The sequence below is a fragment of the Homalodisca vitripennis genome, unplaced genomic scaffold (genome assembly GCF_021130785.1).
Source record: "Homalodisca vitripennis isolate AUS2020 unplaced genomic scaffold, UT_GWSS_2.1 ScUCBcl_8820;HRSCAF=17087, whole genome shotgun sequence".
Taxonomy (NCBI): Eukaryota; Metazoa; Arthropoda; class Insecta; order Hemiptera; family Cicadellidae; genus Homalodisca; species Homalodisca vitripennis.
Window position 1 is genome coordinate 5689 of NW_025784936.1, and position 17077 is coordinate 22765.

General features: G+C 30.1%; 1 protein-coding gene and 1 long non-coding RNA gene across 2 annotated transcripts; both read left to right on the forward strand.

Annotated features, from left to right (window-relative positions):
* Positions 1-216: 216 nt before the first annotated feature.
* Positions 217-11470, forward strand: LOC124374505. The gene is made up of 2 exons (XR_006923565.1): positions 217-459; positions 11388-11470. It is a non-coding gene; the product is annotated as an uncharacterized LOC124374505 (long non-coding RNA).
* A 2464-nt stretch (positions 11471-13934) lies between these two features.
* LOC124374504 lies at positions 13935-16487 on the forward strand. The gene is made up of 2 exons (XM_046832708.1): positions 13935-14937; positions 16357-16487. Exon 1 carries the CDS (start codon positions 14102-14104, stop codon positions 14777-14779), a length of 678 nt encoding a protein of 225 aa, XP_046688664.1. The 5' UTR covers positions 13935-14101; the 3' UTR covers positions 14780-14937; positions 16357-16487.
* The last annotated feature ends 590 nt before the right edge of the window (positions 16488-17077 follow it).

A 17077-nucleotide genomic window follows, 5' to 3' on the forward strand; every position in this document is an offset into this window, starting at 1 on the left:
CGTGAATAATGTATTTATTTTTACGATTTTTTTACCAAACCAAAACAAAGAATTTTATAATCTCTGTCCATCAGCCGACATCACTGAAACATATGTTTTGTTTTTCGCAGTAAGAATCCCAAACATCTGATTTGATCACTGCTTTCTGTATAACACAGTAGATTTAAAATGGCAGCGATTGTCGTCACGTCCCGTTATAACCCTAAACAACATGGATGTTACAAAGCGTAATGGCTGTGGTTCTTTACACAAATATTAAAGTTTATTTTTGGACATAAAGTGACTGTGAGTGTAATAGAGTTTAATAAAGTACTAATTTTAGTGAATAATATCAAACTTGTTCATTAGTGTAGTAGTTGAGGAATATTTTTGAAGTGAAATAGTGTGTATTAGTAATAGTGACATTTCTCTAAATAGAGCTTTCCTTTTTTCAATTTGTTGCGATAGTAAAGAAAGATGGTGAGTTGAGTTTACTTCATAATAAATGTAATATAAAATAATGATGTGTGATTTTATCATTGGTTTTAAATTTTAGTATAGCTAAGTAACAAATTCTGTTATGTTAATCTAAATAATTCCTTTAAATAATATTAAGTTATCCTACTATAAAGCCTTAGTTATGGGATAGTAGAAGTCCTAACGAATAATCAACCTATTTAATATTTAAGTAAAATTATATTGGAAGTAAGTAAAATTAGCCTACAATGACCTGTTAAACTGTAGACTGGCAATTAATAATAATGTAAGCCTATTTGAAAATATACAATTTAAGCTCAACCTATTTACTGTTCTAGGCTAGCTTGTCAAATTTATATTTGACTACACATTGACATAGGCTAGTTAAAGGCCAGTCAAAACTTAAGTAAAACCTTTTTGTTGCAATTCTAACATTTAGATAAAAAATATTTCATCCTTTCTTTTTGTTAACTTTAAAGGTAAGAAACTTCTCATTGGAATTAGGTTAGTCCCAAAAGGCTCAGTACTAAACAGAACATTTAAGAATGTTTTATGAAGGGAATTTAAGTATCTATATTTATTTTTAAGTAGGTATGGTATTTTATTAAATCAATTTAATAATAAGCCAAAATTATGTCTCGACAAAATATTGTTATAAAGTAGTTTTTGCTAAAACATTAACGGGTAGACTTTAATAAGTGGCCTACACTCATTATTCGATTGCTATTATCGAATGGTTTGATTGTTTATGTCCTAAGGAATAATTCAATATTACAGCAAGAAGTAACTAATATTTCTAAACTTTGAAAATAGCGATGAATATGAAGAAAATATGTGAGATATTTCTCACAAGTGACTGTTTAAAGTGGCTTCAACATGTGAATTTGTTCCCGGATAATTCATTCCTCCATTTCAAAAAAGCGGTTACTGTGTTGTTTTACCGTATTTAACATGTTTAAAAAAATGCAGTGTACGAGATTTTTCTTGTTACGCTTATATATAACTCTTATTGTATATGATTTTTACATTTAAAAGTTAGATAGTATATAGAATTGTTTGATAATAGCAATCGAATAACGAGTGTAGGCCGCTTATTATGGTCTCCCCACATTAACGGGTAGAGTACGACAAGCGGACCCGGTTTTTTATATCGAAGAATGTAATTATCGATCTACCTAATATTCGCATCTCAAATCCTAGACTATCAATCGATATAAAAGTATCAATAGTCCTCAATGACAATCATATGTTTTAAATTAAGTTAAAATATGCAAATTTAATATTTACAGTGATCAAATTATTATAACTTAACCAAATTTAGGAAAACTGAAGACAACCATATTTACTCCTCTCACAGTTACAGTTGTTTCTTTCGCACAAATTTCACATAGTAAGTTTTTCGTTACAAGTCCAACATGTTGAAGCCATGAAAAACATGTCTTATCTTTCTAGGCAATGCTGTGTATTTTTTTTTTTAATTGACTGGCATTTTTAATAATCAAATGTTACTTAAATGTAAAATTGAAATTTGAGAGTGTTAACAGCTGTTGATATATATTATTTAAGTTAATTGTTCAAATCAGTATCAATGGTTATGATTAAGTAATAATATTGTTTGCCAATTTCAATATAAAAAACCGGGTCCACTTATCGTACCCTACCCACATTAACAATTATGTTTTGTTGCAGAACACTCTAAGAGTTAAGAAGGTGTTTTGTTTGTTATTTACTTATACATATTACCTAAGACATAAAAGAAACTCTTAACCCAGGAACTGGCAACTAAATTACCTCTAGGCCTATGGGCAGGCCACTTTTCTAGGTTTTGCAGGGGTATTTTATAAAACATATAAGAAATACTAACAGTTATTTGGATACTTTGGGATTATACCGACCACACCCAGACATGAATCGTTATTTGACATTTTGCTTCTACTGATTACTAGATTAGCGTAGAACAATATTTCGTCAATATAAAACTGGAATTGTCTTACCGCAAACCTCTCCCCATCCTCAGACAGAGGTCAAAGTCGAGCGGTCTAGTAGATAACGTGATTGCAGAGTCTCGCCGCCCGTTCAGCTGGTGAGTCGCTTTGTTGTACTTCTGTGTTTTACCTCTACATTTCTCCAAAACCAAAAATTCAATAAAAACAAACATTACCAAACTAAAACTAAACTCTTTATTGAAAAAACTTGTTTTTATTATTGATCACACTCCGCCACCCAAAATGCGAGTGCCTCCGGCCATCAGCGCGGACTGCCGAAGCCCGCGCTGATGTCAAAGAAAGAAGAACATCCCTCCAGATAGTACCTATCAGTAAAATATCAAATTCTAGAGGGTCTGATCAGAAATATAAATTGAATTGTAATGGAAAGGCAATTATGTACCGTGCAAATCATGTGATGCCGCGCGGCCTGCCGTAATCAGGATTCTCGAGAAAGATAAGATAACAGCGACAACAATACCGATCACAATACCTGGAAATGCTTGTAATTTTGTAATTAAAGAGTTGTTTTTTCGTTCTATCATGTTTGTTTCTATAAATTTATATTTTTGTGTTCTTCATACTGGTGTGGTCGGTATAATCCCAAAGTACCGTTATTTGGTTATGCATTGTCATACAATATTTTTTCATTAAAATATGTATTTTATCTAACTTATGCCTACTTTTGTAAGTAAATTTATTTTTGTTTGTTTTTAAAAACTTATATATATGTTTTTGTTTTACGGAGGTGGGACCATACATACAGAAGTGGTGTATTTGTACTAAATCAAAATTATAAAAATATAAAAAATGATTTATTTCTTTAGTTTGAGAAAATATATAGTTCAATGGACTTATTTATTAAATTTTTAATTTTATATTGGTAAAACTTGCAACAGAGCATTTTAATGAAAATTTAAATTAGGGTCTACCTTGGCAACATACTATATTACAACAATAATAGTTATTCCTTACATGAAACAGTATTATATCACATCTAGAGTTAGCAATAACATATAATTTATCAATAAAAAGTAAAGCTACAACATTATGTAGCATAACGCATATTTATGAATCCAAAAAGCATAAATTTTCTTACATGTCAAACTTTAAAGTTAGAACCTATGTTCAAATTTTCATCTCATTAGAAAAAATAAAATTTTATTTATCCACTAAACATTCTGTATTGTGAACAGATCCCTAATTGTTATAAAAATGTATTCATTTACAAAAAATGTACAATTATAACCTAGTTTTGATTGGGGCACTGAAATATTACGCTAGGCCTAATCAGATTCATCACCGCTGTCATGGTCTACTGTTTCACTTTTTCATTGGTCTAACAACTCGCATATCACTAGATTGATCTAAATAGTTTCTATCCATTTATAATGCATATAATATTGGTAAAATTCAACATAGAAAATAAATAAAACATGCTAAAATACAAACTAAACACTCCTAACCTAGGCCTATATAGATTACGAAACTTGGTTTATTTTGAAACAAAACACTAATTATTTGTTTAACTATGTCACTCCTGTGGAAAAGAAATACATTCAAAACATGTTTATACCACTTAATTAATTAATAACTTCAAATAATATTACATATTTGCAACAATAAAGATAAAAAACAAACTAACCAATTATAGTGCAGTCATTGAAGCATTATTGCTCCGAATTTTTTTACTGTGAACCGAATTGCATAAAATTTTGGAATTAGGTTCATCTTACCCTTAAATTCAAAAGTGAAAATGATTTGAACTCCGCAACCACCCTGGGGGTGGTTGCCACCCCTTCTCGGGGGTGAATTTATTTTTTTCCAAATAACCTCGGGTATCGATAGAAGGCCTAATTTTAAGCAAAAAATCATCAATAACGTTTTTCGAAAAATCCAATACTTTTCAAGTTATTGGCAATTGAAAATTCGCAATTTTTTTACGTTTTTCATCGGTTTTTTTGCAAATATCTCCAAAAATATACGTTTTATCGAAAATTGTATAACGAACACAATTGTAGCAGGTACAACAATGAACCATTTGGTTTTTTATAAAGTACTCTAAGTGCAATATTAAGCTAGATATTAAAAATCAAAGCCGTTTTTTATTTTGTCTGAAATTTAATCGATGTGGTCAATGCCATCTAGCGGCGAGCAGATGCATTTTAGGCATTCTAATAAAAAAGAGTTTTATAGTGCTTGAAATAAGCTTTAAAATGAGCACTATTAAAAGTCTTTTGCACGTAAAATAAGTGAGCTGTATTGCAAATAAGAGGAGCACCTAATGTTTTTTCTTTGAAATCAATGGGTTTCATAAGTGCCATTTCCACCAAAATTAAAATTAACCGTATTCCGCCTAGAATCTACTTTATTATGAAGATTTTGATAGATTTTATCAGTTTGGCTGCTTCAGGACACATATTTTTCAAAAAAGTCACGATTAAAAAAAGATTCAAATTTTTTTAAAACCACCTTTTTTCATAATATCTAAAAAATGACGACATATACATATAAAAGTGTAGGGATGAAAAATGTAGGTATATTTCTGACAAACAATTTGAATTTTTAGATTTTTCTTTCAAACAAAAATTGACGGAAATATGATTGTTTAAAGAGCGCGTGGCAGCGCAATCACAGCCTCTCTTAAGCCCTTTAACCCTTCACCGTTTGAGAAAAAGGTTTTTTACTATATATTGCAATGAAGGATGTTGTAGCTCTTTTAATTACCTTTAAAATGGTTTTTTAAAATTGTGATAGCATGAAAATTGAAGGAGTTATGGTCAAAAAACTTATCATATTTTTTTCTGCTTAGTAACTGAAAATTTCGGACTGTGAATATTTGGAGCAATGTGAAAGTACGCAGTATAATAGAGATCCAAAACTATTGTAATGTGTATATATATACATAATATGGCTCATATAGTTTGGAAACGTAGGCATGAATACATACCAACGATCTTATATGTATATATAACACATTTGAGTGAATTTTATAAAATTTGTAAATATATTATTCAATAAATGGCAAATTTTTACTCTAAATTAAATTATTTTGAAATATGTAATCATATATATTTACGGTTTTAATTTTGGGGTTTTAAGGGTAGAAAAGCTTAAGAATATGATAATCATTTTCGAGAGTGTGGAATAATATTTAAATCCTTTTCATTTTATCAAAACAATTTTTTAACAATTTTTTATCAAGAGGTAGATTTCAAGGGTTGAAAGGGGGTTAAAAATTTGATAATTATTATAGAAAATATAAAATATTACTTACTCTATACTTACATCTTTTTATGTCATACCAAAGTATTTTTTTGTGATTTTTTCAATTTAGGGGTTGTTTTCAAGGGTTGTAAGATTTTCAAGGGGTTGAAAATGATTTTAATATGAGGTAATTGTGTTAGAAAACACTTTACAATTTCACCACTTACTATTAAACATGTTTTGTAGCGATAAAGTGGCTCAATGTCGATTTTTCCATTAAGGGGTTGATACACCCCTTAAAAATAATAGGCGGAGTTCAGATCATTTTCACTTTTGAAGTTAAGGGTAAGATGAGCCTAATTCCAAAATTTCATGCAAATCGGTTCACAGTAAAAAAATTCGGAGGTAAGACCGTATTTTTCGCTTCAATGACTGCACTATTACATAAACAACAGCAAAGAAATGACAAGAATGAAAATTAAATACCTACAGGCCTAATATTTATATTATTAACACTAAAATGTTATCATAATTCAGTTTCATAACTGCCAAGTTTCCTAAGGAAGGTGAATGTAGTGTTTTAAAGCTTTTTATTTTATTGTTTCAAATATTTAACATTGAAAAATCTTTATTGTTCGTTAAATTAATATTTTGATGCCTTAAAATTCTAATGTCCTCCACCATATAGACTAATGGGTAATCTCAGCTCTGTAACTGAGAAATAACGTGTACAAGTCCCGGGGAGATCCAATCCATATACAGACATGATAAATCAGTGTACTTCCAAGACAGAATAGCTAATGTTGAGGCTAGAAAAAAAAAATGTAATTTGACGAAAATATGGGACAACAATCCCATGTTTTAATTACGATTGCTTTATTTGTCATTCCTTACAATTAATACAAAATAGTAACCAAGATTTATGATTAACTATGGAAGTGTGGGTACTTTGGTATTGTCCAGAGGCCACTATTTTTTTAAGTTTTTCTTACTGTGGACCTGAAAGAACAGACTTTGTTTGACTTAATGTGTCATAAGACGATCAGTTTCATGTTTTCTGCCTACCAAACAGAAGCAATGCCAGTGAGAAGGAGGTCACTTTGTCTCTTTCTACTATTATTTATTAGACTGTATAAGTAGGTAAATACATGTGTATGTATTATTATTGTGGCTGAAATAGTTACTGTTTAGTATTAAAATTAAATAGTTGCGGAGCGCTCATTTGATCTGAACTTGAACTTAGGTACTATCACGAGGGATGTTCTTGTTGTTTTACCAGAAGTATGGGTTGGCACTGAAGTCTGATCTGATGACCATAATTTGATGATGATATTTTGTGCAAAATTAATAGTGAAATTGGCGAAGAAGAAATTCAAGAAAATCGTATGACGAGGCCTAACTTTAAAACTTGGGTGTATATAAATTGAAATAAGTTACATAAATTGAAACAGTTGAGTAATTTGAAATATTAGTAACGAAACACAATTTTAATATATTGTATCGTAGTTTTAATATATTTTTTTAATAACCCTTAGCACTCACATACAATTTTCATTGAAAAATTAAAAATTGTTGGTGCGGATTTTTCTAGTGTAAGGAGTGGTGGTTTATATATAAATAATACATTTTAATATATAAAGAGGATCAGATTAAAAAAAATGTATTTACAGTTAGAAATAATAAATGCCTAATCTACTGTTTTGCTTATGTTGGACTCCTTGATTCCTAATATTGACATATCAGTTTTCAGTTTCAACACACTCTTGAGCTAATACTTGATCAGTCACTCAGCTACATATTTATTTCTTACAGCTAAGATGATTCATTATATCAGACAAGGAGGTTGGAGTTCAGTAAAGTTTTTTTACTTTGTTTTGTTTATAATTAATTTTGTGTGTTATGTAGCTGTATTTTGCATAGTTTGTTCCAACTGAAAAATAGCAGATAATAACCAGTAGTGGTCCTATCAAATATTTAATACTCTAGACATAAAATAATTCCTTTATTATATATTGCTCCTTTAAGAGGCAGTCATAGTGTCAGGACCTTCTGGAGTATCACACCAGGGTAAAAGAAAATTCTACAAATTCAAATACGGAGCAATACATATGAAGTTTTATAAAATGAAGTGAAGAATAATATGTGGAATTGAACTACCATATGTCATAAAGAAGTTTCAAATATTTTGTTAAATGATATAGGCTATGCAAATATTTTTGGACAAATATGTCTAACATTTGGAGGCTTATAAAATGAAGTTATTGTGGGAAATATTATATTTAACTTCTTCTAATTTCTAGAAATATACGCTTTATTATATATACCTGGGACCTTAAGCTACAATATAAAAACCAGATATGTATATAGATGATAAATAACAGGTGTAAACATAATGTTTGGTAATAGTTTAAGTTATGTAAAATATACATGAATATATGTTATATTGTATATTTTTTCTCAGAATGAAATACATGATACACTAGCAATAAAATAAATTTCATAATTCATTTATAAACACTACCTACCTGTGTGTGTCTTCCTCTAGGCTGATTGGAAGAGAGGGCTATAAGCTCCTTAACTCTGCCTCAAAATATTTCATTTCTTGTACAGATAGATAGCAAATAGGGAAACCACAAATACTTCTATTTCTATGTTCGCAACAATCGACGTAATAAGTCACATCTCCACTAACAAAGAGGAAAGAACTATAGCTATGATCCATTGGTGCATAGTTCACATCATTACATTGATGGAGTGTACTGTAGTTAGTTAAATGTGAGAGCATGTTTGAAAGACCAAAATTGGTTAGCTAACACGTCTATGGTTATTATATGTATATTAAACTTGTATTTACTATCTATTTTTATGCTGATTAATTTATCGATACTACAATAAAATCTCAAGTTAGCATATACTAAATACTAATCTTATTTCTATTCAGGTGGAATGCCTATTTAAGGTATTATTCTAGGTATCAGCTTAGCTTTGGTTAATTTTGAAGTTCTAAAAACAGTAAAGTTTAACAATTAACATTTATTTATTTGAATTTTTTTAAATAGAAATAGTTACACAATTTAAAATATAATTTCTATTAATAACCATTTAACCCTAAATTACAATACTTGCTTCCACATATTTATTATCGCTCGCTTAATTATTACAGGACTGTGATTACAAGTTACATTCTCGGTTCTGTTGTATAGTAAGTTATTCTGCATTTTCTGTCTTTAATTTATTAACCCTTTCAGGGCCAGGAGCAAATATGAGATGTTGCAAAATTTTTTCACATCTCATATCCCCTTGTGACTAGTCAAAAGTGCCAGGCTAAAATTGGCAGTCTCTTATATTAAAATCTATAAGTTTTCATAAAAATTAGAGAATGATCTAAAAGTTGCACCAAATTACTCGTATATATTTATTATACTAAAAACAAAAAAATATATAGCTGTATTTTTAAGTAATTTAACCCTTTGAGTGCCACGGGTACTTTCCGAAGGCATATGCATAAAGTGCCACGCTGTTTTTTCGCATATTTGTAAGCTTTTGGGAAAAAAGCTGTTGTAAAATAACTACCAAACAGATTTCCATCATTTTGTTGTTGTTTTTTTTCTTATTAAATGCAGAATATGATACATATCGTTACATATAAAATTTAATTTAAAAAAATTAAAAAATTTCAGTATTTATAAAAAAAGTTTTTTACTTTTGTATAAAAAGTGAAGTTTCGACCTAATTTGTGTGTATACGGTATTTTTAAGATTTTTTTTCTTTATACCATGATAAAGGCCATATGATTATAAATAAAACCCATGTGTAATATCTTATTATAGAATTTTAAAAATATGGCATTATATGTATTAACAAAATGCTGCCCGTTACCGACATTTTATAAACTGTACTTCATTTGTCAGAGTTTAGAAATTACTTAGTAATGATGTAGTTTTCCCAATAAATCTAATAAAACATTAATACAACACAAATAATTATGATTAGTAAATTTAGAAACTAATACTTGCTAACATATTTACATAAAAGTTTACATTTACTAAATAATAACCCTAATAATATTTACACTGAAAATTCACGTTTTTTGCTTGAACACAACTCAAATCATACATTACTTTTGTAAAGAAATACAGTAAAATACTACATAAGTTACTATTTTATTTTGTATTAACTCGAATGCTTGGTTATCGGCACATAAACAACAAGAAAGGCCGTTACGCAACACGGTACTCGCCCGCTACGTCGCGTGACTGTAAGACAGAATCATCGTACAGGTACTTATCACAGCCCACTATTTTTGGACGAGTTTTCCTTATCAGAGATCAAAATAAACTTCATTATACGTTCCTTCTTCCATAATGAATAGAAAAATACTCGATGAGTCATACTTCTTATCTCCAAATCGTCTCCAAATAGACACACGAATGACCTGACATTTCCGAATAATGAAACGTTGTTCTTATAGTTTTTGATTTAATTGATTGTCGTAATAACTTGTACATTCCAAAATAGGTTAATTAAAGTCAGTTGTTTTTAACAATGTAATTTATTTTGTCCCCGATAAGGAAAACTCGTCCAAAAATAGTGGCTTCTTGATAAGTACCCAAACAACATAAGTTTCACAGATAAAATAGTAGGGAAACAACATAAAACTCGTATTTATTGATAGTTTGGAACCTATTGAATACAGCCGTCTGATTATTTGGCCCAAATAATCTTGTACTATATAAAATACTATCGAAATACGAAACGTCAAAATTGGCGACGCTGGCACTTTATGCACTTTTCGTAGCGTCAAAATTAGCGACGCTGTGGCACTCAAAGGGTTAAAATAAAAAAAAAGTTTTAATAGATTACATTACAAAAAATTTATATTTTTTTGCAAATAACTGAAAAAGGAAAAATAATTTTACTGTGGGAAGCTACTTTATTATATTATAATTACATTACAAAAATTTTGTGTTATTTCTCTAATAAATAAATTTTTTATGACACATTTTGTATAAATACGCATAATTGTACTTCGCAACATTTTATAAGTGTAAAAGCAACTCACTCTTACACTGCAAGAAACTTAAAATAAATATTCACATTATGGATGTACCAGTAAACAGATGATTGTAGGATCCATAAACAGTTTCAATACAGTTAAAAAACACTACTTACCAAGAAATATTTACACAATTTTATTTGAAATTTATTTACACTTTTTCTATTTACAAATATGCTATTTACAATTTCACTCCTTCGCAAATTGTCAGTCATTGTAACTACTTCACACAATAGCTAAGCACATAACAACTAAAACTACTAATATTTACAACCACAAAATAAAATAATGAAGAAGAATCCAGCATACAATAGTACGATTACACTAAAGCATAAAGAATTAACAACGAAAGATCAAGTCAGCTGATAATGTCACATGACAATTACGAAATAAAAATGCATAGACTTCCAAAATAAAAATTATATTCATATTAATTATCTACAAATATTCTAGGGAATAAAAAAACATAAAACTTTAATCATTTGACGTCGTATTTATTTAAGAAAACGACGAATATTAAGGAGACAATAAATTGCCGCCTGGCCCGGAAAGGGTTAATGAAAAGTAAGTCATAAAAAATTAGCATAACGTTTTTCAGATATGAAAGTATTTCTCATCCAGGAAAAGTAAATTAAATTAGCATAATGTTATGATATTGTGTAATAAATGATTGTTTGTTTTAGGTATAAACTTTATCCGCACGACTGCAATTTTTCTACATGCATTAAGTTGCAAAATATTAATTTAGTTTGAAGAGGAAAGAAAACAAAAACAGATGAAGACTTTATCAGTAATAGGATTGAAAATATTGAAACACGAGAGCCTTCCAGCAGGAAGGCTTGTAGAATAGAACAAAAATTATCACTTCTGATTCATTTAAAAAGAGGGAAGGCAATGCTAGCTCAGCTGAATTCCAAAAATAAGACATTATTCTTTAATATCAAGCCTACAGTAATTGACAAATTAATTTCAAAAAAACAAATCTTCTATTCAGAACACTTTACTTTATACAAACGAAGACAGTGATGGGTCACTGAGTGAAGATAGTGAAGAAAGTTCTTCAAGTAGTCAAGATAGTAACATCGTATCATCTGTCCAACATTCTGTAACAATGGCTCCAATAAGAAGAAGTGAAAAAGTTGTGTTGGGATCGAAAGTATCATCAAGATCCCAATTCCCTATAAAAAGGGGACCTGGAAGACCTTCTGGAAGGAGTAATAGTACTTTAAAAGTTGTGACTGCAAAAAAAAGTGGCAGACAATAGTAAAACAGGTTCTCCAAAAAAGGTTTTAAGAGAAGTCCGATCAATCACAAAAGTAAAAAGAAGTTCTAGTGAGAGTCCTATAACGGAAAATGTAAAGCGTTCTCGTACAGTAACAAAGAAAGAAAACTCCCCAGAAAGTCTATCACCAAGCGTAAGTGAATCTGTTAAAACAATTGTTGCAAAAGGAAGAACTAAAACTATAAAGAATGTCAAACAACAGTTAATTCAAAATAAAAATCCACATACAATTCCACTTAATTCCCAGACACATCCTTTAGCTTTACATGATATAAAGAGCTCACCTAGAAAATTTCCTAGCAATATTGTGGATCGTTGGAAAAGCACGGGTATGGTAATTAGAGGTCGTGGAAGACCAAGAGGTTCAACCAAAGCCTCTTTTAGAGGAGGAATCAGAAGAGGCCCTTTGCGATCAGAAAGATACAACACTAGAGACTCACAAACTGGTTTAATGAGAAGTGGTAAACGTAGGAAATGCAGCGATTCCAGTTTAATTGAAGGCTTAGATGGTATAAAGAAAAAAAAGAGAGGCATGGAAAGGGTAAAGAAAGAAATGAATGATTCTTTCTCCGATCAAAATTCTAGTTTTTTAACTACAAGTGAACTTAGCTTTTATGAAAATGAAAACTCATTGAAGCAATGTGATGATGAGGATGTCAGTGCAGGATTGATTAAAATAAAAGTTGAAATTGATGAGACTGAAGATGAAAACCATTGAACCAAGAGACTCAAATTCTAATGTTTTTAAGAATGATACAAAAACAAAAAATAAAATAAAAACTTCAAGCAGTAGTTCAGACAGTAATGGTCAAAGCAATAATTCATCTTCTCCTCAATGTAAATTAGACTTGGGACCAAAAAAGTTTGGGCGAGGTCGCAAAAGACTTGTTTTGTCACGCAATAAGCTAGTCACACAATCTGACTCAAGTGTTAAAGATTCAGATTGTTCATTAGACTCATCAGACTGGACTGAAGAGAATTCGAAATCTCCTAAACAAGATATGAAGCGTTACAAACGTAAAACTGCCGGTGGGTTATGGGTTAGAAGATCAACAAGGTCAATTGGAAAAAATGTTGATAAAGCTGAATCTGATGCTGTTGCTATTGAAGAGCTTTTGAAAGAGAAAGATGGATCCGTAAATTTAGAGTGTAATTCAAAAAGTTCCTTAAATACTGGTGATACAGTCAATGATGTACGTGTAAAACTAGAGGATGCTGCTAGTACATCTGAAAAAAATGGACTAGATAATTCTACAACTGAAAAATCGGATGAAGTAGGTGATAATTTGAACACCTTAGCTAGGTCTGTAGAGACTAATGAAAAAAGTATGTATTCTGCAAATGACATAGTTGTCAAATCAGATGATCAATGTAATGTTAAAAGTGAAATTGTGAATACAAATAATGAATCGTTAGTAGATTTTTCATTAGCTTTAGAAGAATCTCCTATGAAAAGTTCACCTGAACATTCTGTAGCATCTTCGTCAGAAACAAGCCATGCAATACGTACAGTTCCTCTAGAAAATATACTCAGTAAGGAACCCATATCTTTTACAATCCCAACAATAGATTCATCAAGCGAAAATTTGATTACTAAATCAGATTTGCAAGAGCCTGATGTTGAAACAAGAAATGCTTCAAATAATGAAGAGCTAGATTCTGTTAAAGAGTCAGAATTGTGTGATTCTCAGAGCAATAACTCTAAAGTCTTAATAGATGGTAATTCTGTAAATGCAACTGATAAGAATGTAGATCTTAAGAAGAATGATGAGGACAGTAGTGAAAGTATCACTACAAAGGATGACTCTATAGATTCAATGTTTGACGAAATCGATGAAAAATTGAGCAAGCAAGGGTATAATGATAGAGATCTTGTATCTGATGAAAAGATTTTATCATTAATTGACAGTTTTTGTAAGTCCGATTCCTCTAGCTTGCCAGTTTAATGAAGAGAATGCAAAATCTTTGGTCATTGTAAATGATAACATTGAAATAAAATCCAGTTGTCCTTCCAATCAAGTTACTCTTTCAGCAGAAGATAAGGTTGCTGAAAACAAGTGCCTTGAAGAATTATCAAATACAGAAGAGTTTATTTGCCTTGATAAAAACTCCAAGATGAGTAATTTAGATAACAAACCCCAATCGACTCTTACAGAAGAAAATGGAAAAGTTGACATGGATTACATAATGAAACCAGAAGATGAAAGTGCTGGCAAAAAATTGGCTGTTGATATAAGTGAAAATATTAAAACAAGTTTTGCATCCATTGATATTAATAAAAAGATGTCTGTCCTGTCAAATCATTCTGAAAATAGCAAAATTGAAGATTGTTTTACAAACAATATGGAAATTGATCTTGATAATCATGACAAAGTGCCAGAAAGTACTGAAGAATCATCTACAAGTGATAGCAACTCAAATTTGTCAGAACTTATGTCAGCATCATTAGAAACTGATTCAGCGACAAGAACAATGACAATTTCTGAACCCAAAGATGAAAGCTTGACTAAAACTGGAGACATTCCTAAGAATAGCATGGTAGATGAAGAAATTATAAATTGCACAGAAGTTACTGTGAATGAAAGGAATACTTGTTCTCCAGCTCAGTGTAGTAGTTTTACAGCATCTTTTAATTTAGAGACAGGAAATCAAATAGGGGAATCTAATCAAAGTAAGCTCATAAGGAAATCGAGTATTGAAGGAAGTACAGAAGAGAGACCTTCAAAGGAATTACTCAGTGCCTTAGGACTACAATCACTCCATAGTGTTGAAGAAAAAACCCAAGCGGCCTAATGATAATTATACGGGTACTTTGAAAGCTGTTATTAAATTAAACCGCTCTGACAAGAAGTCTGGTGGACGCAAAATGATTTTCAAAGCAAGGTGACAAGTTATCAGAAAATTCAGGAGGCAGTGGAGATAGACTGGAGTACAGGATATGTAGTACAGAGGTAAGTAATTGTTTTATTTTACAATGAAAGACTTCACTTTTTAGTTTACTCTCTTACTGCTCTTAACCGTCAAACGGGTTTAAGCAATTTTTCTACAATATTTAAAAAATAGTTTTTACTGCAAACCTAACTTGTTGTTATTTGTATGTGAAAAGAATGGGTGTGCCTAAAAAATATAGTTCAGTACATCAATAATTTATGGTGAGGTTAAATAAATTAATTCATTTTGGAATTTTTTAATGTCTCACTAAGTAACAGTTAACCATTTCTCTATAATACATACAAATTACTCCATTATAAACTCAGAAATCAATTTATTGGTGTTTTGTATGATTACTTGTATTAAGGGTAATATTTTTTCTTGAGATTTTCCTTTTACTGGATTAATGGTTTATGAATTCTTTAAAATGTTATTGCCTATTTGAACCTAAATTTATTTTATTTGTAAGTGATAATTTTCTTTATTTGGCATTTGAAATCTTTAATTTGTGGAATACTATGAGACCACAAATTGTGATTTATCACCTCATATTTGTGGTTTCTTAAGGTAATATATAGTAATGGTTTACTTTGATTTATCTTTACTAATTTCAATCATTTATTTTGAGTATATAAAGATTATTTTATGAACTCATTCAATGCTACTGACGCCTAAATACATCTTTTGGTGATCAAGTCGTGTGTAAACGCATTTCTACATTCACACTTGCTTCCTCCCAATTGGTTTAGCTGATTAGAATATTGTCAGTCACAGTAAATCAATGTGGAAGTCACAGTTAACTTATGTCAGTTAACTAAAGTCAGTTTTGTTTTTTATTTATTTGATTTTGAGTTTGGGAGTTACTGTGTTCTGGAGAAACGTTCTCTATAGTGTAAGTATGTGTGTTGAGTTTACTACACATGTACTCCTACAGAGGCGTAATCATGGGAAATGAACATGTTACATTTTTGTAATATTACCCGATAATTAAATGTGACCAAACACATGGTTGATATGTTACTATGTCTTCAGCACAATAGCGTCAACAAATTGTGCTATGTGCTAAAGTCAAGTTTATGACTCCATTGTTTTGTTTTATCTAATATAAGGAAAAATCGTAAAAAAATTAGTATCATAAATTAAAAAAGTAAAATTATTCTATTCAACACACCCCAACTCATAATAAAAGATGGATCTATTTAAAGTTAAAAAATTAATACAAAAACTAATGGTACAGTGAAGAACTGTAGATCAAACTGATGTTATGCTCTTCAAGATGGGGTTAAATATAAATTAACGTAATAGTATTTTCTGTAACTAAGTAGTCATTATATTTACCTATCAGTAACCTTACAAAGATATTGTATACTAACAAAGGCATTTTTCATAAAATTAAATTGTCATCACACATTTTAACATGTACAATTTTTTTTGTTCAGGAATTGTCCACTGAGGGGATACCGTTAACACATCTGTCTGATATCCCTGCCCACAGGAAAACTCAGATGAAAGTTAAAAGTCAGTTTGGTAAGTGTATTCTTGCAATGTCTCATTAATTTCCTATCTTAATTATTACAGTAATTGTCCCCTAATGAATTATAAATCTAATTCACTTCCTTCCTTGTATAAGATTCCTTTTACTTCAATACTGTTTACAGTATTAACTTATCTTCATCACTCAATTATGTATCCTTTTCATTAATTTAGTTTAATAATATATTCTTCAAAATTCTAATATGTATTTTAATATTTCATTACTCGTGTACATCTTATCTAACCTGTTTAAAAAAACTCTTATTCAATTAAATTTATATTTAATTATTAAAATATTTATATTTAATTAATAGTAATAAATTCCAAATCATTCCTTTCCCAGATACCAGTTGTAATACACTGCAATGTGATAAGAACAACCAGTGTAAACTTTCCTTTATATTATTGAGAAAATTAAATCATTAACTGTTTCCTGTAGATCATCATTCCTTTCGTGACTTCCACCAGCATCAGCACCAACAGCAGTGGAATATTGATGCACCTTATTTTCTGGGTATCATACCCAACAAATTTCTCTAATAACAGTATATCGAACTTGATAACTTGAATTTCTTTACCAGCCTACAGTTGCCACAGTAGTTTTATTACCTCTTTACATAATCAATA

Bases quoted from the DNA above. Each gene is read 5' to 3' on its own strand.
- LOC124374504 (XM_046832708.1), top strand. From the start codon at position 14,102: ATGAGTAATTTAGATAACAAACCCCAATCGACTCTTACAGAAGAAAAT.